At 42.4% G+C, this 22,660-nt stretch overlaps 1 protein-coding gene across 4 annotated transcripts in view; it reads left to right on the top strand.

The window, feature by feature from the left end:
• DAAM1 (dishevelled associated activator of morphogenesis 1) overlaps positions 1-4,380 on the top strand; it is a 3,124,549-nt gene extending 3,120,169 nt beyond the window's left edge. For all 4 annotated transcript variants that reach the window (XM_044074460.1, XM_044074457.1, XM_044074458.1 and 1 more), the window contains one exon: positions 1,941-4,380. In XM_044074460.1, the coding sequence (XP_043930395.1) occupies positions 1,941-2,150 (210 nt within the window). In that variant the 3' untranslated portion in view covers positions 2,151-4,380. The remainder of the gene's footprint in view (positions 1-1,940) is intronic.
• Positions 4,381-22,660: the final 18,280 nt, after the last annotated feature.

Here is a 22,660-nt window from a genome sequence, read left to right as displayed (position 1 = left end):
GAGAAATGCATGCTTACTTAGTGTAATCTTCAGCTAACCTGTCTGGCGATGCTGCCCAGAGTGCAAACCAGTTGCTTTCTGAACACCGATAGTTCTGAGTGCTGTAATAATATTATCTAAAGCTAACTAAATGTGGCAGCGCTGCTCAGTACACAAACTAGGTGCTCCTCGAGTAGGCACGGGTTTGTGGAAAATTTCAGTGGTAGTTTTTATACGGAAAAGTACAACTTCTAGTGATTGTCTGTATACAGGGCACTACTGACTGCCTCTGAACACAAGGCTTATACACAAGGAGAAAAAACAAGTTTTAAACTAGGTATGCCCACTGGCCAGTCGGGTAAACATAAAAGCTTTCCACCAGCAATTGCCAGCTCATATAGCTGAAGTCTGCCGTCTTCTACCACAAGAGTGCAGAATTCTCCTGATGTAAAATGACTGGTTTGGAACCCAAGTGTTAGAAAACCAGAAAAATCAATGCATAAAAGTACTGAAAACAGCAGATGCGTTGTACTTAGAATACTACAATTGCAGAACAGCAGCCCTTACAGCAGTGGAAAAATGCAACTTAAAACTCTAAGCATTTGCTGGAAGAGCAATGAATAGCAAAGACGTCTTTGAGAATGCAATGTAAACAAGCAATACAAATGTGAAATAATATTTAATTTCATTTTTCTTGCCACGGATGGCTTCATATGCAAGCAAAGTCTCTCAGACTCTGTAGTGTCTTTGTCAAACCATGAGCAGCTCTGGATAACAGAGCCCAACTCACGCAAACGCAAGGCTTGTATACAAGCAGAAACCTTACCAGAGAAAGCACTTCAAAGTGCCGTTTTATTTGTTCCTTTTACTGTGAATGTAAAATCTATTTGATATATTTATTTTTTTCTGCAAGAGTTTACTTTTTAATGTTACTAAAATTATTGCAAAGCCTTATTTTGGCAGTATTTCATTTGCCTAATATATCATGTTTCTTTTTCTGTGTTTATTTCACTTTAAACCTTATTTTATTTTAGATTTAGATGGATTCTGAGCTTTGTCTCACTAATGGTATAGAGCAATAAAGTCCTGAGTACACCCCAGGTGGCCGAGTTTTAGTGTCACAGGTGCTTGATTGTAAGACCTGGAGATTGTTGTGCCTGTCCTGTAAAGGGAGAAGGGAGAGTGCTGGACATCTCTCTGAGATGCATCGTCATTTTTCTGCCTTATAAAGAAAAGCTGTGATGGGGGGGTTGGAGTTGCATACATTGCAAATATTGTTGCCACAGATAGCAAAAGGTTTCTCCAGTTGATTCTCAGCTGGGTTACTTATATTTTCATAGGTAAGTACTAGGGTAGCTGCCGTTATAGGCCATTGTAAGCCTACCCAGTTTCTCCTTCAAAGGTAAGAATCAAATCCTGTACCCTGTGTCTGTGAGGTAAACATCTCAACCATAATACCAACCCCTGACCCCTAAAAAGAGTGGACAATTCCCATACTGGGAGTGACACCTGGGCTGTCAGGGTAAAAAACAGGAATCCTAACCACTAGACCATATGGGACATCCCCTTTGGGATGTATTTACATGTTCTCCTGGTTTCTGTGTGTGTTTTGTCAGGTGCTCCCATTTTGCAGTGCAGTAGGTTGTTTGGTGATCTTCCGTATTGCCTGTAGCTGTGTTTGCAGTGTGTGAATGAGTGATCCTGAATTTCTGCTGTAAACTGGCACACTCTCCAGAATGAGCTTCACAGTCTTGTAACTTTTGGCAACCAGGATAGGCTTATGCATCCATGTCATTCTGTAAAGAATAAAGTGGCTTACTGGAAAGTGAATGGATCGTTTGATGGCTCTGTTGGGGTTGAGTCATGGATGCTTGCATGTTCACAAAAAATTTTAGTTAACTACCTGCTTAATAGATTTATTTTAATATTTAACTTGTTTTACTTTTTTAATGTCTTTACAGCTCAAGGAGCAGCGTGAAAGAGAAAGGAAATCCAGGAAGGCAAAAGAAAATAGTGAGGAAGGAGGAGAGTTTGATGATTTAGTATCAGCGTTACGTTCTGGTGAAGTTTTTGACAAAGACCTTTCCAAACTAAAGCGGAACCGCAAACGAATTAACAGCCAGGTGACAGAGAATACCCGAGAACGTCCTGTCACAAAGCTGAACTGTTAACTTCATGTAATGTGTACATTTTAAAAGTGTGCTGACTGGAGAAGTTGCCTTTTTTGAAATGGCGAGCAGGTATTTCATTATACAGCCTCTAAGCCTAGCAATTGACTGCCTCCCTGTAAAGCTGGATTGCTACTGCTTCTTCTTGATCCCTGTCGTAGGACAGCAGTTGCAGTTTCTTTGCTGCTGAAGCACATTATCATGTCTGTCTGAAAACAGGCATGAAACATTCCTTGGCATAGTGAAACTAAACATTCTGAATATTTCCACTTTTTTAACTTAATCCTGGGACTGCATGGATCAAGTTGTGCACTGATGCATCTGTCTGGAGCACAGAAGAGGACAATTGGTTGAATTTTTAGTGTAATGGACTGTACTTAGTGATGTCGGTGCATCGGTGATGCTTTGTAGGACCAATGTTGCCATCCTGGCCTTAGACTGGAGCATACAAGACAGCGGACCATTTAAACAGCCTGCTGCAGGCTGTCATTGAAGATGTTTAATGCCCAAACGTTGTGCCAGTTCTTAGGAATTCTTTGTCCTTGTGATGTAATTTTTTTTTTAATTAATTTGATTTGAGACTGGTGTTTTATGCTTTTGATGGTAGATCTTACTGGAGCCCAGTGGATGAATGTGTACTTAATTTAATAATAGTAATCCCCAACACTGTAATGATCCTTATTTGTAATAGGATCTAAGCAGCGAACATTGCTGTCTCTGCTTTTGGATCCACTCAGGCCTGTTTAATTTAAAATAGCCAGAGTTGCAGTAGCAAAAAGTAGGCAGTACTTCTGAAAACATGCCGTAAGTGTTATGTATCACCTATGCCAGAATTTTCACTGGAGGCAAACAGAGACTGACTAGAAATCTCATTTGTTTTTTATGCATTAGTGCCACATTTGTAACAAATGCTTCCTAAAGCACTGCATTTCTGTAAAAAAAATGTAAAATGCTCAGGGAGACCTTAGTTCTGGGAATAATAATTGAAAAGCTACAGTGAAAATGTTACATTACACTTAGCAGTAGCATTCGTATAGAGCTAGCACACGTTTAAATTATGCAGTGCATTTCACAGACTGTTAAATTTTATTTATTTTATGTTTTTCTTTAGTACTATTTTATCCTTCATACTGTGATGTTTTATCCTGTGGAATGGGTAGCTCTTGTAATGTCCCTCTAAAACCAAGCCACAGAAATGTGGTCACAGCAGAATAAAGTGCTTTTAGACCTAAAGGGGTTTGAGGTGTGGTGTATCTGATTTATGTACTGTAAAAGCAGAATTTTGCTACTAGTTGTGTAAAAACAAATTTCATATTTCATCCAAAAAGATATGTTGTGTAATTGTACCACAGACAGTAGTAGACAGCTGGTATTGAAAACAAGAGCTACACATGTTGCTTAAGGGTGTATGCTATGTTTGGTTTGTACAGAAATTCTTTGAACCTCATTACACACTGTAAATTTTAATGTTTTATAAGTTATACACATAATTAGATTTTCTAAACCAGCAGTAAATACAAAGAATAGATGAGACATAACACGGCACCAAAAATCTGACAGCAGCTGTAAAGCAGAGTGCAATAAACTTTACTCTTGGTGAGAAACTGTGTAACTGTTAAAGCCCTCAATGAATAATGCTATATTTTGGTAACTCTGTGTGTTAACCAAAGTGCCTATGTCAAGGGATTTAATAGTAGTGGGCTAATTTTGGTAAACCAAATTTAGAAACATTCAGCCTGTGAAAATATTTTAAATTGTACAGATTAAGTTATAGGCCTGTTGTACATCCAGTCAGTAGTGACTGGGTATAAATAGTGAACATTTTACAAAATGTATACTTTGTTGCTCTGTATTGTTTCTTGCCCTTTCAGAGCTTTTCATAATAACCTGCTTGACAGGTTCTTCTGTCCTTTTTTTGTTCTAAAGAAAAAAAAAACATGAAAATATGTGAAGGCAATTCCATGTGCCACTGTTATGCTTTTAGACTGGTGCTAGAATAGACAGATGCTGTTTTGTTGGTGGGTGTATTTTAGAGATTTGTAATAACGCCATTAAGTTGAAAGTGTAATAAATTGTAAAATGAGATATGCTTTACAGACATTGTTAGCCAGGTAGATTTAGCAAATTAGTTTTAAACAATTGTTATGGACACAGATGCTGTATATGTTTTGTGCCATAAGGCATTAAAAGATGGCAATACCCAATAAAACAGAAATATTTGGATGACACCATATGCCACGTTCTGTGTATTGCTTTCAAAAGGGAAATGTCCATTCAGTTGTACTGTTTTTAAATCCTTTCCACAGGATCAAAGCTAGTGGCTCCTGCACTTGCACTTTCTACTTACTGTACAACTTGCATATGACATTGTGGCCTCACTAGGCTTGAGCTCCAAGGGGTAAAACTTCTAGTGCCCCTGCTGCACCACCCATGTGGTGAGCCTGAGGTGTGTCATGTGGTAAGCATGACAATTTGCTTATCAATGGTTTGCTTTTTTAGTTCCTGCATGCATTTATTTTGGTATCATTTTTGTTGCCAAAGTGATATGTTTTCAGCTATTGCAGCCCTCTGCTACTTGAAATAACTAACAAGTGAACTTGTTTTGCTAGTCATTAAAGCTCAGACAAATCTGTGTATAGTGTTACAGAACTTATCCTCTTTCTTGCCTCATGTGGCTTCACTTGCATCTACATAACTTGTTACTCCTTTTCAAACAGATTTAGCAACTGATCCAAACATTAAAAGAACTTTTTGCTGTACATACTCTGAGGAAGACATGTTGTATCCTTTCATTGCAAGAAAAAAAATAAACCACTTGCATGACAGGGCTCATCAATCTTTCTTTGACTCATGCTGCCAGTGCTTAGCTTCCAGTGCTCTTATAGGTTCATAGGTTGGTACTAGGCTGTCGGCCTTAGGGCCTATGCAAGCCTAGCCATAACAATTCCCTGGATATTTCTTCCCACAATATTTACTTCTCTGGGCCCCTGTCTAGCAGGGCGACTGACATGATCCCCAGGGTGAATTTCCTATCTCCCATCCAATCAAGGTTCCTTTTGAAGAGGGCCAATGAGGCGCTCTGCTTGATATGTATGGGCAGTCTATTCCAGAGTATGGGGAGTCTCTGGGTCAGAAACCTATCCCTCCAGCATGTTTTGTTCATTCTAATGACAAGGTTTAGATCCTGGAGCGTGTGGCTCTGAGGGATTGGGATTTCTTTAAGTGGAGCATGTCCAACAGCTCAGGGTTTGACATGGCCTTGTATGTTAAGCAGAGATCGCCTCTGAGTAGACGATATACCACAGAGTATAGCTGGAGTTTTTTTAGATGGTCAGCATATGGCATCTGCTTTAGGCCTGTGATTCTTTTAGTGAGGTATCTCTGTGGCCTTTCCAGCTGTTGCAGATGTCTTGTGAGGTACATACCAAACAGGGCATTATACTCTATAATGGGTCTAATGAGAGATGAGTACAGTGGGACAATGACCTCCTTTTTTCTGGATGAAAAGCCCTTAGTGATGAGGTGTGCCACATAGAAGGATTTCCTGACTGTTGTGACGATGTGGTTATCGAAAGTGAGACCACTGTCCACCTGTGTCCCTAAGTCTAAGTCTTGTTTCACTTAACTATTATACTATTTGCTGATTTGTTGCTGCTATTGAAGGTAACTCATTTTAGAGTAGTTCCAGTTCATTGCAAATAGCTGAGGGTTTCTGGAACTGCAGTTCTTTTCCAGCACAATTATTTATTTGTTTATCCATTTTTTTTTAGCACCTTTACAGTTCATATCAATGAGGTAATAGTGCTAAAGCCTTCAGTTATTCAGTTAGTGCTAAGAGAAATTTCTGGAAAGTTTTTCACCTACTTTCTCAAGTAAGAGTGATGCAAGTCATATTTGTTACTTTTTCCACCTCCTCCTAGAATGATGTCTGCCCTCAGTTTCTAAATTTGAATAGCTCCAGAATCCTATCAGCTGTTTTTATATGGTATTGTGCATATTGAAATTGTCTTGAAAAAACATTTTTCAAATATTTGTTAATAAAGGAGTAATGTACAGTAGAGGAGGGTCATTTGGGGATTTTGTCATGCCTGTTCAGGTACTGTTCATGCCAGGCAGGACTGAATCTCACAGTGACATGTACCATACATTAATCTTTATATACAAATGATTTTATTTTCTTTTCTACTAATTTGTGATGAAAGAATCACTTTTTCATTTTTAAGCGGTGTGGGCTGTTTCATAAGTATATATTAGTAGAATATTTAGAGTTTTTTGTAGCTTTTTAAACATTTTTTGTGTTTTATTTAATTCTTAATATTTTTTGTTTCCTTTCATCATCTCATTATTTTTGCTGAAGTATTCTGCTGTTTGTTCCATAGCTTGCAGTGTCCTCGTGTAACATTGTTGCAGTATTCTGCACCTTAGGGATCTCCTGCCAAGGATAGCCCAACTGTGGCCAGTATACCAAAACTTTTAGATCTTGTATGTGCCATATATCACATATATGCTACCTGTACAGGACGTAGGGCATAAAGGTGATGTATGGAAGCAGTTGACCTGAACTTCTTAGCCACCAGTCCAAATGCCATCATTGATCGTATGCCTGAACACCCTTTGCTATGCTGATACCTAGTCATTAGAGCCTTTTTTTTTTTTTTTTTTTTTTCTTATTGTTGGTCTTGTCTTTTTTTTTTTTTTTTTGGTTACCCTGGAGTTCATGTAATACAAGAAAAAGTGTCACTGTTGGAGGCAGATTCCCCATAAAGATAATTATGAACAGTGTCTTTTTGTTTGGGTGCTTCCCACCACCATACTTCCTGTAGTATTTGTAAGACACTTGTGCCTAAAACACTTACAAGCCGGTTGTCTTCCCTGGCCATTTATCTTGAGAACCAGCAGCTGAAACAGTTGGCCAAGGGTCGCATGGTGGCATCAGTTAACCCTGAGGTACTACCATCAAGCAAGAAAGTGGTCAAGAAATCTTGGCAGGAATCTTTTGCTGTCCAGCCTCCACAGGACATCTCTCTAGAAGCAGGTGATAGCTCTGTAGGCCTTCCTGCGTTGACACTGGCTTCCCGTGCTGCAACCCTGTCAGAGGCCAGCATGGATCCTTCCTTTTGCATGTCCAATGAGGCTTTGCAGGTATCTTTTCCTGGCGTTGATGGGGAAGCACTTTTAGTTATCTCAAAGGCCCTAGAGGGATTCAACAGATTCTGATCAGCAAAGCGGTATTGGGTAATTTGAATCTTGTCAGGAGTCGGACCTCCAGAGTTCAGTACAGCTGACATCCATACCAAGAAAAAGAAGAAGACCACACATTCTTCTGTTCTTCCTAAGGACCCTCAGAGGCTATGGCAGGAGTTTATTCAGGACCAGATTAATGCCTTTATGGCCTGAAGCCTCCCCAAGGGATTTCTGTTCCTAGAACACCATGGACTTCTACTTCTAAAAGGACTAGGGAACCTGACTCCTTGGATGTGGATTTGGAGTCTGATGAGATGTCTTTGGCTTATTATTCTCAGGTGCTTTTTCACTTGGCTTATGGCTCTGATGAAAAGGAATTCATTAGCCTAGAGTCTCCTTTGTAGGAGATATCTTTTGGGGACACAGTAGCCAAATTTGATGGAGCACTTTAAGTGGGATTCTTCTGAAGTGTCTGATATCCAGAATATAATGAGTTGCTTCAGGTTAACACACCTAAATCTTTTGCAGTGCCTCCTGTGTTGGCTACTTTGTTGGACACTTTTATAGCTGCCTCCAAGACTCCTAATTCTCAGAGCCCTGCGGGTTTTTGAGGATTGTCAGTTCCCGTTTAAATGTCCTTCTGTTTATCATGCTGTGGTGTCAGTGTCCTCTGACAAGCCTGCTAAGCGTTTGCCCTATACCAAGTTTCTGCCTTCAGATAAGGAAAGTAGGGCTATGGAGAGGATTGGAAAGAGGGTCTATATCCCATAGTTGAAGTCTTATAACTTCAAACATGTAATGTTCATACCATTATGTTCGAAGTTGCAAAATTTCAACTATGGATAAAAAAAAAAAAAAAACAGAAAACAAAATAAACTGTTTTAAGCAAGGGGCAGGCCCCCCTGAACCCCCACACCCCTCGCTACTTAAATATACCAACTCCGAGATCGCACCCCATTGAACAAAATGTAAACCTCCACTTATGGAGATTTCCATTCAAACACTCGAACTTTTACAAATTCAAACTTATAGGCTCGACCATATAAGGTTCAAACTTGTAAAAGTTCGACTACGTGATAGGAACCCTTGGAAAGAAGGTCTATACTGCTGCCACTTGGGCCTTTAGGGCCCATTAATTACCAGACCAACATGACCAGATATGTTCTGACCATGATTGCCCAGACTTGTAAGGTTATTGCTGCCCTCCCTGATTCTGAAGGAAGATCTCTGCACTTTCACTTTTGAGTTCTACCTTTCAGGTGGCTCGCCACACTATCAAGTGCAGCTGTGATGCTGCTGATGCCTCTTTCAGAGTTGTCGCATTTGGGTCTGTAATTAGGCGTTATTTTTGGTTTTGTCTTCAGTCATTACCTGAAAACATTAAGGCCAAGCTGATGGATGCTCCTTTAGATAATAAGAAATCTCTCTGGGACTGTTGTTGCCTATACGTTTGACTCTCCAGGCGAAAGGTAAAGCTTTACAGGACATATTTTTGTGTCCCCTGTCCCTAAGTTCTAGGTCTACTTTTTTTTTTTTTTTTTTTTTTTTTGCAGACGGCCTCGTCAGGCCACTAAAGACAGGAAGGGTGGTAGGTAAGCTCCTCCTGCTAAGTCGTCTCAGGCTTATGTTGCTCAGAATCTTTCTTTCCCTGACAAGCCTGTCTGTCTTGGACATTTTGCCCCCCCCCCCCAATACGCTTGGCCTGGTTTCCTTGTCTGGCTGGCTGCCCCCTCTGTCTTTCAAACTGGTAACTCATAACCTCAAATTCGTGGGTTATGTCTTTTATCTGTCAGGGTTACTTCATGATATGGAAGGTCCTCCTTTCTTTTTCAAGGATTCCTCAACCTCTTTGAGAGCAGCTCCCTCGTTTCTCAGAGGTTCTTAAATCCCTGTTGGACTAGAGAACTATTCAGCCTGTCTGTCTTTTCCAAGTAGGAAAGAAGTTCTACTACAGAATGTTCTTGGTTCCATGAAAAAGAGGGCACTTAAGCCTGTTCTGAATCTCTCCTTGCTCAACACCTTTCTCAAGGTTCCTTTGTTTTGGATGCTTTCTGTTCAAACCCTGTTTCCTCTGTTGCTGCCATAGGCTTTTCTGGTGTCTTTAGATCTGACAAATACTTACCTTCATATTCCTATTCGCCCTCTTTTCAGGAAGTTTGTGTTTCTTCCTCTCATTTTCAGTTCTCTGCTTTGTCTTTTGGCCTCTCTTCTGCCCCAAGAGTATGCACAGAATGCCTAGCTCCTATGTTTGCTTTTTGCAGACTTCAAGGCATTCAGATTTTAACATTTTTAGATGAACTGTTGATTCAGACACCTTTTCCCAGTTGCCTGTTAAGACTCTTAAGTTCACCATATCTCTCCTTCAAAGTCCATGGTTCACTGTAATCTTCCAAATGTCTGTCCTGATTCCTTCTTACAATTATGTGTATCTGGACTGCAGGATTCAGACAGTGACAATGTCAGCCACTCTTCCAGTTCCAAAGCTATTGTCCATAACAGCTTTCTTTCAATTTCTTCTTCCTCTGCTTTCCATTCAAGCTAGGGAGTTTCTTCAGACTCTATGATTCATGGTTTCTTCTATTCCAATGCTCCCTTCCCTCTTGCCAGACAGCATATGCAGTAGCTTCAATGGTACTTCAAGTCAGTTTGGCTTCAGCATTGCCATCCTCTGGGTTTGAGTGCCTCTCCTTCCTTGTTTCAAGTGGGAGTCCGAGTAGTGGATTCAGCAACTTGCCCTCAACCCAGGCCTGCCCTTTAGCTTCCGGTTTCTTCTGAAGAACTGATCACCAATGGTTCAGACATGGGGTGGGGGGCTTCCTGTGGTCACCTGAATGTTTAGAGTCTCTGGCCTCCCAACTAGAAGTCAGACCATATCAGCATCAAAGAGACGAGAGTGCTTATTCTTACCCTTCTGGTTTTCACCCCATGTTCTCTCCAGGTTTCCTGAAGGTTTACACAGAAACACTACCACCACAGAGATGTGGTACGTCAAGTGGCACGTGGGCACAAAGTCTTATCTTCTTTGCAGCCTGGCTGTTCAACCCTGGGATCTGGCTATCAGTATTCCACTAACTGTTCAGCCAGTGTATATTACTTCAGAGCACAGTCTAGTGGCAGACTCCTTGAGAAGGTCTAAAACACAGGATCTCAAATGGATGCTTTACAGAGATGGGTTTCTGGACATGTCCATCAGTGGATTATTCTTCTGGTAGATCTTTTTGCCTCCCCTCTGAACAGACAGCTCCCTCTTTTCTGTTCCAGAGTGCTGTGCCATCTGGCTTGGAAGATGGACACCCTTTCTTTTCCTTGAAAGTGGATGTTTCTATATGCCTTTGCATTTCATCCTCTGCTTCCAAGAGTCCTGCAGAAGATTTAGCTGGACTCCCAAAAATCTTTCCAGTGACTCACTTTTGGCCACGACAGCACTGGTTCCCCCTTTTTATTGCATCTGGCCGGGGGCAGTCACACCAAGATGTTCTTCTATTCTGATGTTGCAGTATTCATAACAGTAGGAAGTTGCTGCTTGCAGCACTAACGTCCGGCCAGTATACCAAAGTCGTAGTCCAGGGAGGGTACATGTGACATCTGTTACCAGGGCCGTAAGCTGATGTTAGGTATAAAAGTGACGTCTGCACGTACCCTCATCAGAATTTTTCTGCTGCAGTGATCATCGGACGCCCATTTTGCCAGTTCCACTTCTGCATCGCGTTTCTTCAGATGACTACATTCCAGATCGGTAAAGACCAGACCGTTTTTGACCATTACAGATAAGTGCCCGGTGGGGTTTTCTTACTTATTTTGTGTACTGTTTAGACATGCATGTCAGCTAGGAAAGGTAAGTGTGCTTGTGGGAGATCAATTCCTCACAAGGACACACACAATAAATGTGTTTTTTGTCTAGGCGAGGCCCACGACCATACATCCTGTTCGATCTGTAAGTCGTTCGTCCCCAAGACTCTATGTAGCCGATTAGCAGCTTTGAATCTTTATCTTGAGAACCAAAGACTCAGACGTGTGGCATTAGGCATGGAGGCAGGAGTAGGCCATTCTGATGAGCTGCCTCGGAAGAAGGCAAAAAAAGCTAGGCCCAAATCCCAGGCTGTGCCTCAGGTGTCCGAACAGGCTCTAGAGGTGATTGAAGACCCGGAGTCCGTTCAGACGATGGTTACCAAAGCAGACCCGGGAACCTTAATGGAATCCAGGGTGCAGGATACCGAAGGTATGCCCGCTGAGGTAATTCATCAGTGTCTGATGGTGTAGGGGAACAATGGTTTGCATTCTCAGAAGCCCCTGCTCCTCCTCCTCATGCTAGGCCAAAGTCCGCTTCTCTTCTGACTACTACTCCTACCACCCCCTTGAAAAGGTAGCAGAAATCCAAGCACTCTGAACCCCCACAGGTGCCTGGCTGGGAATCTTTCTCTCAAAGTCTGTTTAAGGCCTTTCAGGCATTACAATCACAGTGACTTCCCCCTACTCTCACTCCTCAGCCAATCCATGTGTCTGAGGAAGATTACTCATCTTCTGAGAAGTCCTTCTCCTATGAAACACAAACTGAATATCCCAAGGAATTCATTACTCCATAAGAGGAGGACTCCATTTCTCCTGAATCCCCAGGAGAAGAATTCAACTTCGGGGATACTATCTCCCTCATGAGGGAATATTTTAAGTGGCAGGCTTTTGAAGTTTCAGAATCCAAGGAAAAAGTACATTGAACTTTTGCAAATGGAACAACCATCTCCCTCAGCTGTGCCTCCCTTACTGCCTGCTTTTCAGGATGCCATCCTAGCTGCTTCACAGTCTACTGACTCCCATCCCCCAGCAGCTAAATGACCTGATCGATTTTACAGGGTCCCCCAAGACACTCAGTTTCTTTACAAGAACCCTCCTGCAGACCCAGCTGTTATATTTATTTTATTTATTTTATTTATTTGCTGTTGGTTAACCAGGATGGTCCATTGGGCCAAGTGAACCCATTTTCAATGGAGTCCTGGGGAGAAAAGCTCCAACAAGAATACATGTTACAGAGATTTACATTACATAACATACAAGACATAGCAAGGTATAGTTTACAAACAGTAAAATTATCAACAAAAATAATAACAGAGTGAAGTTATACCTAACATATATATATATATATATATATATATATATATATATATATATATATATATATATATATATATATATATGGGTCTACTACTAATTACCGACACGACGATTCCCCGACGGAAAACTCCCCGACGCCAGATGACCGACATCACACAAACCCGACAACGCAAAACACCGAACACCATTACACCGAACACCATTACACCGACACACGGAACGTAAACAACACGCGACACTACATAGCATACACACTAGCCCTGACCCAAACCCTAACCCTAAGGTCCGACACTATCGCACACTTCACCTACCTGCACCCTAACCCTAACTCACTTAACCCACCCCTAGCCCAAGCTCTGACACTAACGCACACATCACCTACCTGCACCCTAACCCTAACTCACTTAACCCACCCCTAGCCCAAGCTCCGACACTAACGCACACTTCACCTACCTGCACCCTAACCCTAACTCACTTAACCCACCCCTAGCCCAAGCTCCGACACTAACGCACACATCACCTACCTGCACCCTAACCCTAACTCACTTAACCCGTCCCTAAACTACAGTCCCTCACTAGCACACACTTACCTTACCCGAACCATACCTCCGACCACGAACACACACTCACCTTTCCCACAGCCTAACCCGACATCCCACAATCTCGAGCACTTACCTGACCGCTCCTAACTCCGTCACCATCGCACACTTACCGCGTCGCGATCGCACATTCCCTTGTCGGTCTTTCCGCTGTCGGCAAATCACCCTGTCGGTACACTTACCTGTCGGTCATCTGGCGTCGGTGAGTTTTCCGTCGGGGAATCGTCGTTTCGGGCATTAGTAGTAGACCCATATATATATATATATATATATATATATATATATATATATATATTTTTTTTTTTTTATATATATAGAATAATTCAGGATGATAGATGATATTAAGAAATTAGATTACGAGCAGAATATGGGTGGTGAAGGTAATGGAAGTGGATGATGATATTAAGAAATTAGATTACGAGCAGAATATGGGTGGTGAAGGTAATGGAAGTGGATGATGATATTAAGAAATTAGATTACGAGCAGAATATGGGTGGTGAAGGTAATGGAAGTGGAGAATGTTTATGTGGGGAGGGAGCAGGAGCATTCCCATGTGGATGCTAGGTAGGAGTGAAGAGATTTTTTAAAGGTTGGAAGGCTAGTGATGGTTCAAATGGAGGGTGGGAGGGAGTTCCATAGTCGAGCTATGGAAAAAGAGAGGAGGTTTTGTCCTGGGGGATGAAGGGGTCTGTAGACTTCTAATAGGTTTTGATTAGTGGATCTGAGAAGTCTTTGAGTCTGGTGAATTTTCAAGGTAGAAGAAAGAGCGGGACAGAGGGATGGTTGGAAAATGAGTTTGTGTGCATATGTGAGCTGAGTGTAGGAGAGGTAGTTGGGAAGTTCGAGCCAATTTAGTTTATGGAGTGATGCGCAGTGATGAGTTGAAGCTTTGTTACTAGTGGCAAATTTGGCTATTTTGTTGTAACAGGTAGCTAGTTTAGTTTTAATAGAAGATTGTAGATTAGTTAAAAGGGGGGCACCATAAAGGAGAGAGGGGAAGAGAAATGTAGTAGAGAGAGTGAGTTTGGTTGCTGGTGAGAGGAATCGCTTGTGTCGATAGAGCAGGTCAAGTTTTTGATGGGGTTTTTTTATGTTTATTAGTAGATGGGACTCAAATTTAAGTTTATCGTCAATTTGAACTCCTAGAAGTTTGGTTTCAGATACCAGTTCAAGTGGAGTATTATTTTCACTGGTGATGGAGAATAGTTGTCTATCTAATCTGTTTGTTTTAGAGGGGGTAAATATCATTAATTTTGATTTAGCTGCATTAAGTGCAAGATGGTTATTTTTCATCCACTGTTCTGTGGTGGAGAATGCTTCTTGGGTGAGCTTTAGAAGGGTTGGAATGGAAGAGGCTGCACAGATGATTGTAGAATCATCTGTGTATTGTATGATGCTAGCATGGGGGATAGAGTGATGGTAATCATTTACGAAGATGTTGAAGAGGAGGGGGCTTAATTTGGAGCCTTGTGGGACACCTGTGGGGGTGTTTAGGAAAGAGGAGATGGCTTTTTTTCCATTTGACAGCTTGTTGCCTGTTTGAGAGATAGCTGGTGAACCAGTTGAGAGTTGAAGGTGATAGGTTTAGCTTTGACAATTTAGTGAGTAGTAGGTTATGGGAGATACTGTCAAATGCTTTGGAGAGATCAAGAAGGATGGTAGATACAGTAAGACTGGAGTCTCTAGCTTTATTCACAGTTTCAAGGAATGAAAGGAGGGCTGTCATAGTACTATGATTAGGGCGGAAGCCATGTTGAGTAGAAGTAAGTAGGTTGTTGTCTAATAAATAGGGAAAGAGTTGTAAATGGATACATTTTTCTAGAATTTTTGATATAGGAGAGAGGATGGCGATGGGCCGGAAGTTGGTAATGCTAGTACTATTCCCTCCTTTATGAAGGGGAATAATAAAAGCTTTTTTCCAGATTTGTGGAACAAGACCTTCTTGGATGGAGCGGTTTCTTAGGATACTAATTGGGAGGGCGATGGCATCTGCAGATGTGCTGAGGAAGTGTGAAGGGATGTTATCGGGGGCATTAGTGCATGGTTTAAGCTTCTGTAGTAGTTTTTTATAGTGGAAGTAGGGATAGGTTTCAGTGAGAATGTAGGGGGTTGCGAGGTAGTATGGGGATACAGTGGAGAAGAGGGGGGTGTAGGAGGAGGGCAGGTGGTAGCTATTTCTGCAGATAAGACATCCAGACAACTACCTTCTACTGTTCTTTATCCAGCTGATAAAGACAGTAAATCTATGCACAGGACAGGTAAAAAGGTATATACTTCCTCCACTTTGGCCATTAGGACCCTGAACTACCAAACCCACATGGCAAGGTATGTACTTTACACCATTTCAAAAGCCTCGACCCTTCTGTCTGAGGTTCAGGATTCCCCTACCAGAGCACAACTAAATTCACTTCTCTCCACAGCATCCCAAGTGACCAGGCACTCTCTTACGTGCAGCTATGATACTGTGGAAGCTGCATCCAAAGCTGCTGCTTCTGGATCAGTGCTTCGATGTTACTCCTGGGTACGGCTACAGCCCCTCCCCATGGATGTTCAAACTAAACTTCTGGATGCTCCCTTAGACAATAAGGCCCTTTTTGGACAAGCTTCTGCTGAGCTTCTCAAATCCCTCTGAGAGAAGGGTAAAGAGTTACAGAACCTCAAACACCTTCTGGTGTCCCCTATTCCTAGCTATCATAGGAATTATCCTTAGAAACCCTCCTTTGTTAGAAAACAATCCCTTCATTCAGCATCACAATCAAAGGGATGTAGACAGCCGAGGAAGACATTTACTCCCAGATTTCCTTCCAGCTCCTCAGCCACACCCTTTCGGAGACAGCCTGACCAATCTAGGCCTCCTCCACTGTGACTCCCCCCTTCTGCATCCAGCAACACCCTTGTACCTTTGACTCGCCCTCTCCCTTCCCTCCTGGTGGAGAGTAACAGAACAATGGGTCCTCTCCATCATCCAATGAGGATACTACATGACTTGGTGGATGCTCCCACATTTCCAGGGGATTCCTCAACCACCAAAAAAGACAAATCCACCTGTTCCCACCCATCATTCATCAACTTCTAAATCAAGGCACTGTAGAACCAGTGCCCACCCCTCAAAGGAACGCAGGTTTTTATTCCAGAATGTTTCTGGTACCAAGGAAAGAGGGTCCTTGGAGACCTATCCTGGATCTATCCTTTCTCAACTTCTTCCTCGACGTACCTAGTTTCAAAATGATCACCTTACCTCTTCTCTTGACTTTAATCCCCACCCAGGCATTCATGGTAGCACTAGATCTCAAGGATGCCTACCTCCACATCCCCATTCATCCAGATTACAAGAAATTCCTCAGATTTTCAGTGGGATCCTGTCATTTTCAATTCTTTGCATTACCTTTTGGTCTCTCCACTGCCCCAAGAGTGTTTACAAAGTGTCTAGCCCCTTCATTGCCCATTTCAGGACCCAGGGTATACAAATATACCTATACTTAGACGACCTACTCATCCTGCATCAATACCACCAACTCTTACTCCTTCATTTACAACAGGCGTCGAATGCCCTCTCTCTTCTAGGGTTCACGATAAATGTAGAAAAATCTCACCTGAGCCTGTCACAGGCCATGATTTTCCTGGGGTGCAGACTTCACACAGACTGCATGAAGGCCTTCATCCCAGACCAAAGGATTCAGGAATTCTGTACTTCAGTCAGATCCTTACCCAAACCACCCTGACAGCTCGGGAATTCCTGAGATTGTTAGGCCACATGGCATCCCTTATACCCATACTGCCCTTGGCAAGACTCCACATGTGCAAAATTCAGTGGGTGTTAAACCTATGGACCCAACATTCCCAACCCTTGGACTCCCCACTTCCACCTTTCCTATGCCTAAAAAAGGAGAGCCACTGGTGGATATCTGCAGTGCAGACCAACCTGGGGACCCACCTTCAGATTCCAGCACCACTACAACAGCTATCCACAGATGCTTCAGATCTGGGCTGGGGTGCAGTGTTACAAACAAATCAACAACACCTCTCAGTACAAGGAAAATGGTCTACTCTAAAGGTAAAAGACCGCATCAACATCAAGGAAATGAGAGCCCTGCTCTTAGCCCTTCTAACATTCAAGTCCTCTATCTTGCCAGGAACCCTAAAAGTAATCACAAACAATATGACTGTCTGTGGTACATAAACAAGGGGGGAACAGGTCTTACCCACTACGCAGCCTGACCACCCAGGTATGGAATCTAGCTGCTTCCCTCAGGGTCCACTTATTAGCTATGTATATCCCCTCAGAACAGAATGTTATGGTAGACACACTCAGCAGGACCATAGCCCCCTCTCACAAATGGATGCTTAAGAGAGAGGCTTTCCTAGACTTGATACACAGGTGGAGTATTCCACAGGCAGACCTATTTGCCTCCCCAGTCAACAGGCAGATGCCCAGCTTCTGCACAAGGAACCCACATTCATGGGGAGGTGTACCTGTATGCCTTCCCCCTTCACTCTAATCCAGAAAGTCCTCCTAAAAATTCAGAAGGACAAACCAAAAATCCTACTGGTGACCCCCTTTTGGTCAAGACAGCATTAGTTTCCCCTCCTGTTTTCTCTAGCCAAGGGCAATCACCACAGGTTACCCCGCTGTTTAGACCTACTCAAACATAACAAGGGGGTCCCTGCTACACCCACAGGTAAGCAACCTAAAACTGACCTTATGGGTGATAGAATTCTGATCCCTTACAAACACCTTTATTCAGAGGATGTACTGTGTTCTGCAGGAGGCCAGAAAACCCTAGCACTAGGAGAAACTATGTAGCTAAGTGGCTCAGATTCTCCAACTGGTGTCAGGAACAGTCAGGACCCCCTCTCTACCCCCATTCCAAGGGTCCTATCCTACTTGTGTGAGCTACTCCCAAACAGGACTAACATATTCTACAATCAAAGTCCATTTTTCTGCAATTTCTGCCTGTCTGCCCATTTCACCACCTCTGGCATCCAGACTGGAAGTCAAACTCTTTCTAAAGGGAGTCCTCCACATCAAACCCCCACGGAAACCATCCCTCCTCCGTGGGACCTAAACTTTGTATTGGGAAAGCTAACCTTGCCCCCCTTTGAACCACCACATTGTTTGTTTGAAACTTTGCACATTGAACACAGTCCTGCTAGTTGTCCTCATCTCCGCCAGGAGGGTTTCAGAGATCCAAGCCCTGATGGCCACATCTCCCAACCTTGTTTTCCAGAAGGACAGAGTTTCCTCAGAACTAACCCTTCATTTATGCCCAAGGTAGTTAATGAACTCTCATTGAATCAATCCATTAACCTACCAGTTTTATATCCTCATCCACAAAATGCCTCAGAAAGGACCCTACATTCCCCTGGATTTACACAGACAACTTCAATACTATTAGACAAAACGAAATATGTCAGGAAGTCAGATCAGTTATTTATTTCCTTCCATCCCAGAGCCATAGGGAAAACTGTATCTAAGCAAACCATTGCCTCATGGATCTCTAAGTCCATTTCCTTGTGCTACTCCCACCATGGGAAATCCTTATAAGGCAATATTAAACCTCATTCTACCAGAGCAGCTGCTTCATCTACTGCCTTTTTCAAAAGCATAGACTCCTCTTCCATTTTAGAAGCAGCTACTTGGACCTCAGTACACACCTTCACCAAACACTACAAGCTGGACATAGCATCCCGTGCTAGAACAGGATTTCCCAGGGCTATCCTACAGGGTCTCCTTGACCACAGGAACCCTTCCTCCTCCCAGGTTCATAGTTAAAGCTTTAGTATCTCCCTACTGTTATGAATACTGCAACATCAGACTAGAAGGACATAGAATAGTTGTGTAAAAACTTTCCATAACCTTAGATGTCCTTCTCTTCTATGTTGCAGTATTCAGTCCCACCCACCTACCCCCTGTCTCTTTCCAGCTACTATCCCAGGTATCTCCTTAGGGCACATTGCCATCATCCCCCCTGGTCTCAACCTACACAGCCATCCTACTGCTCTGGGACTGGCCTACATGGAAGTCGAAGGGTCTCAGATTAGGACCCTCCTGGTCAAACCTCACAGGCACTACAGTATGCGGCAAAACAGTTTTGATGAGGGTACGTGTAGATGTCATTTTTATACCTAATGTCGGTTTATGGCCCTGGTAACCAACGTCACATGTACCCTCCTGGAGTAAGACTTTGGTATACTGGCCGGACGGTGGCACTGCAAGCAGCAACTCCCTACTGTTACGAATACTGCAACATAGAAGAGAAGGACATCTAAGGTTATGGTAAGTTCTTACACAACTATTCTTTACCTCACCAGTTGGATCTCCGCATACATGCCAAGGGGTCACTCATCCATCCTCACATGTCTGCTTTTCAACTGACACTGTGAGCGATATGGTTTTGATCCCTTTTAGGCACCCCTTTTTTGAGGACGTGCTCAGGGTTTTACAGGAGATAAGAAAACCCACAACTAGAAAGTTTAATATGCCCTTGTGGAAAACATTTTCAGTCTGGTGCCACACTCATAGCCAAGACCCTTTATCCATGGTGGTCCCTCTGTTGTCTCCTATTTATCTAATTTGCTCCAGTCTGGCTAGGCCCATTCTTCTGTAAAGGCCCATTTGGTAGTAATTTCTGCCTGTCTGCCCTTGAGTCCTCCTTTGGCTTCTCATTTTGAGGTCAAACAGTTTCTTAAAGGCACCCTACATTTTAGCTCCCCAAAGAAGCTTATTCCTTCTTTGGAACCTTAATTTTGTTTTGGAAAAAATTGACTGAGGTTGCTTTTGAGCCTGCAGTTTCAGCTTCTCTGCAACACTGTACCTGGAAAGATGATCTTGTCACTTACTCTTACTTCTTTCTGCTTGGAGGGTTTCAGAGTCTTAGGCCATTATGGCCTTTCTTCCTTTTTTTGTTTCTTTCACAGAGACAGGTGTCTGTTCACAGTAGTCTTCCTTTTATACCCAAGGTTGTTAGAGTTTTCCTTACATCAGGCAGTACAACTCTCTTCCTTTTTTCCTTCTCCACAGTCTGCTAGTGAGAGGGTTCGGCATACCTTGTATTTGCACAGACAGCTCAGGTATTATTTGGATAAAACTAAGTCTGACCAGCTTTTTGTTTCTTTTCATCCCAAGACATTGGGTTTGGCGGTTTCTAAGAAAACCATATTCTCCTGGATATCTAAGGCCATTTCCTTTTGCTATTCTTTTCATTGCAAATGTCTGTCTACTTCAGTTAGAGCTCATTCCACTAAGGGTGTTGCCTCTTCTACTGTCTTCTTCGAGTGTTTGGACCCTAATTCCATCACTGAAGCTGCTACTTGGCCTTCAGTGCATATCTTTACTAAGTATTATAAATTGTATATGGTTTGTAGTGCCAGAGCAGGTCTTCTAGGGCCATCCTGCATGAGTTTGTTGAGGACTCTTCCTAGTCTTCCACCTCCCACTCGTTTACTTGAGCCTCTTGTACTCTCCCAAAGGTGAATAATGCTGCAGTGATACAGAAGGACATAGTACAGTTGTGTAAAATCTGACCGTAATTGTAGATGTGCTTCTCTTCACTGTAGAAGTATCCAGTCCCTCTCTCCGTCGCCCTTTTTCTCTTTTGGGCTTAGATTTGCTTACCCTACTGGCAGAGAGTCCCCCTTTTCCATGTGCATGGCCTCCTTTGTCCTATGGAAACTGTTCTTTAGTGGGGCAATTCAGTTCTGGGTAACTGCGTCCGCATGATACCTTTATGCCCTACATCCTCTGTGGGAGTGTGTGTGTGACATACAGTGCATACAAAATCTTAAGGCTTTGATATACTGGCTGGATGATGGGCTGACCTTAGTAGGAGACCCCCAAGGTGCGGAATACTGCAACATTGAAGAGAAGGACATCTACTGTTATGGTAAGATTTTACATAGTTGTACTTTCTTCACTTTGGGGCATTGTCAGGTGTTGATTGGAGCATTTACTGTAATAGTTCTCCTGAGTATCTGGTTCATCTATCTGATATACTTGGTATGCATTTTTCGTTTGTCTGGTTATTTAAGTTATCAGGTTTCTTCTGTGGATATTTTTTGGAATTTTTCAATAGATTTGTTTTTCCTCCATCTTGTGGTCTTAAGTATTTTGATACATTTTTGTTAGGTTGCCAGTCTTGGTATGCAGTGTTTTTTTTTTCTTGTTTTGCAGTTTACAATGTGGCCTTTTAAGCTGATTTTAGCTTGTGCTTGCTGATTGAGGCCCTCAGTAATCCAGAAGGGATGTTATAGGTAAGTAACATTCTTTTTGGATAGGTGAATGGGAAGTTTTGATTGGCTGATGAGATTATTCAACTTCCTCTACTTCATATGTATGAGTTACTTAGTTTTAGGAAGGCATACTTAGGGGATGTTAACCTCTGAGATTTGTATATATCTGAGAACGTTTGCACTGCTACTGTTTCTAGCCTTCAAAAGGTTGCTGCAAAATAAAAACTAAAAAGAAATCTAGACCAGGAAATTAGTCTTCAAGGACTTTTTGCAATAGGTAGGACACACAAGTATAACATTGTTTCTTTCCTCCTACTTGAGTCTGTTAATCTCTGTTTTGCTCTAGGGCACACTTGGCTCCCACGTTGTCCTCTGACTATTATTGTTGCATTGGATCTCAGAAGTCTGCATTCTCCCAGAATTTCATTTAATTTGAGCAGTTTAATCTCCTAATGTTTGCATTTGAAAATTTCTGTTGTGATGCCTAAAATTAATGTACATTCCAAGTCTGCTAGAAGTAAACCGAACCCCAATTAATGCCTCTAAAGGTGCTACTTTTTGGGGGGTTTTTTTGGCCTGAGATTGAATCATGGCATTGCTGAATGCCACCAGTAGCAGTGTTTCAGCCATGTGACTTGCCTCATCAGTGAAAGAAGCTGAAGGCTTTCATCGTTACTCAGTTCTCAGCAGTGATGGAATAGGACCTAATGTAATGCCAAGCTGATGGGCCTTTCTAAAGGACCCAGGCTAGGATATGTAAGGGAAGAGATTGAGACACTAGCAGGAGGGGCATGAGACTGATCAGAGAGAAGTTTTCCTCCAATACTTCTGGTAACCCACTCTTGGAAAAAAGGCTGTGGAAGTAGCTACCATTCTCTCTTACTAGTTGGAATGAGTGAATAGCAGCAAAGCACAAGAAACCTAAGCCTTGAGTCCATGGGACATGTATGTGTCTGAACTTCAATGACATGTTACTTGTCTAGACTGGTCTTCCTGTAGTGCTGTACTTAAACAATTTTTCCCTAAACCTCAAATACTGCCAAGGCATAAGCCTGTCACCCAAACAGCTCAGCAGGACAACAATACATTGCCAGTTGTACTTAGTAGTACTGTGTACTACTGCTGCCAAAAGGGTAATCTTTCTGGTGCATCTGAGCCATGCTTCATAGACCGGCCAGTCCACATGAAAATGTCCTAGTCACAAGTTACTCCACAGTAAAACACAGACACGCCAGTCACTAGGCTGAGTAATGGTAGAGTGACATAAGCTTCCTGACTGGTTTCATGATCATTCAAATTACTAAGGGGCTCAAGTCCCTTCACCCTAGGTATACATATAAAATAAGTCTTCAGATGAGTGTGAATGAGATGAGAACATACATTGTTGGATTATAT

This window comes from Protopterus annectens, chromosome 6.part0 (assembly GCF_019279795.1).
Source record: "Protopterus annectens isolate FY-2018-M chromosome 6.part0, PAN1.0, whole genome shotgun sequence".
NCBI classification, from domain to species: Eukaryota; Metazoa; Chordata; order Ceratodontiformes; family Protopteridae; genus Protopterus; species Protopterus annectens.
The sequence above is the reverse complement of the archived record's forward strand: the minus strand, read 5'-3'. Positions and strand labels throughout refer to the sequence as shown.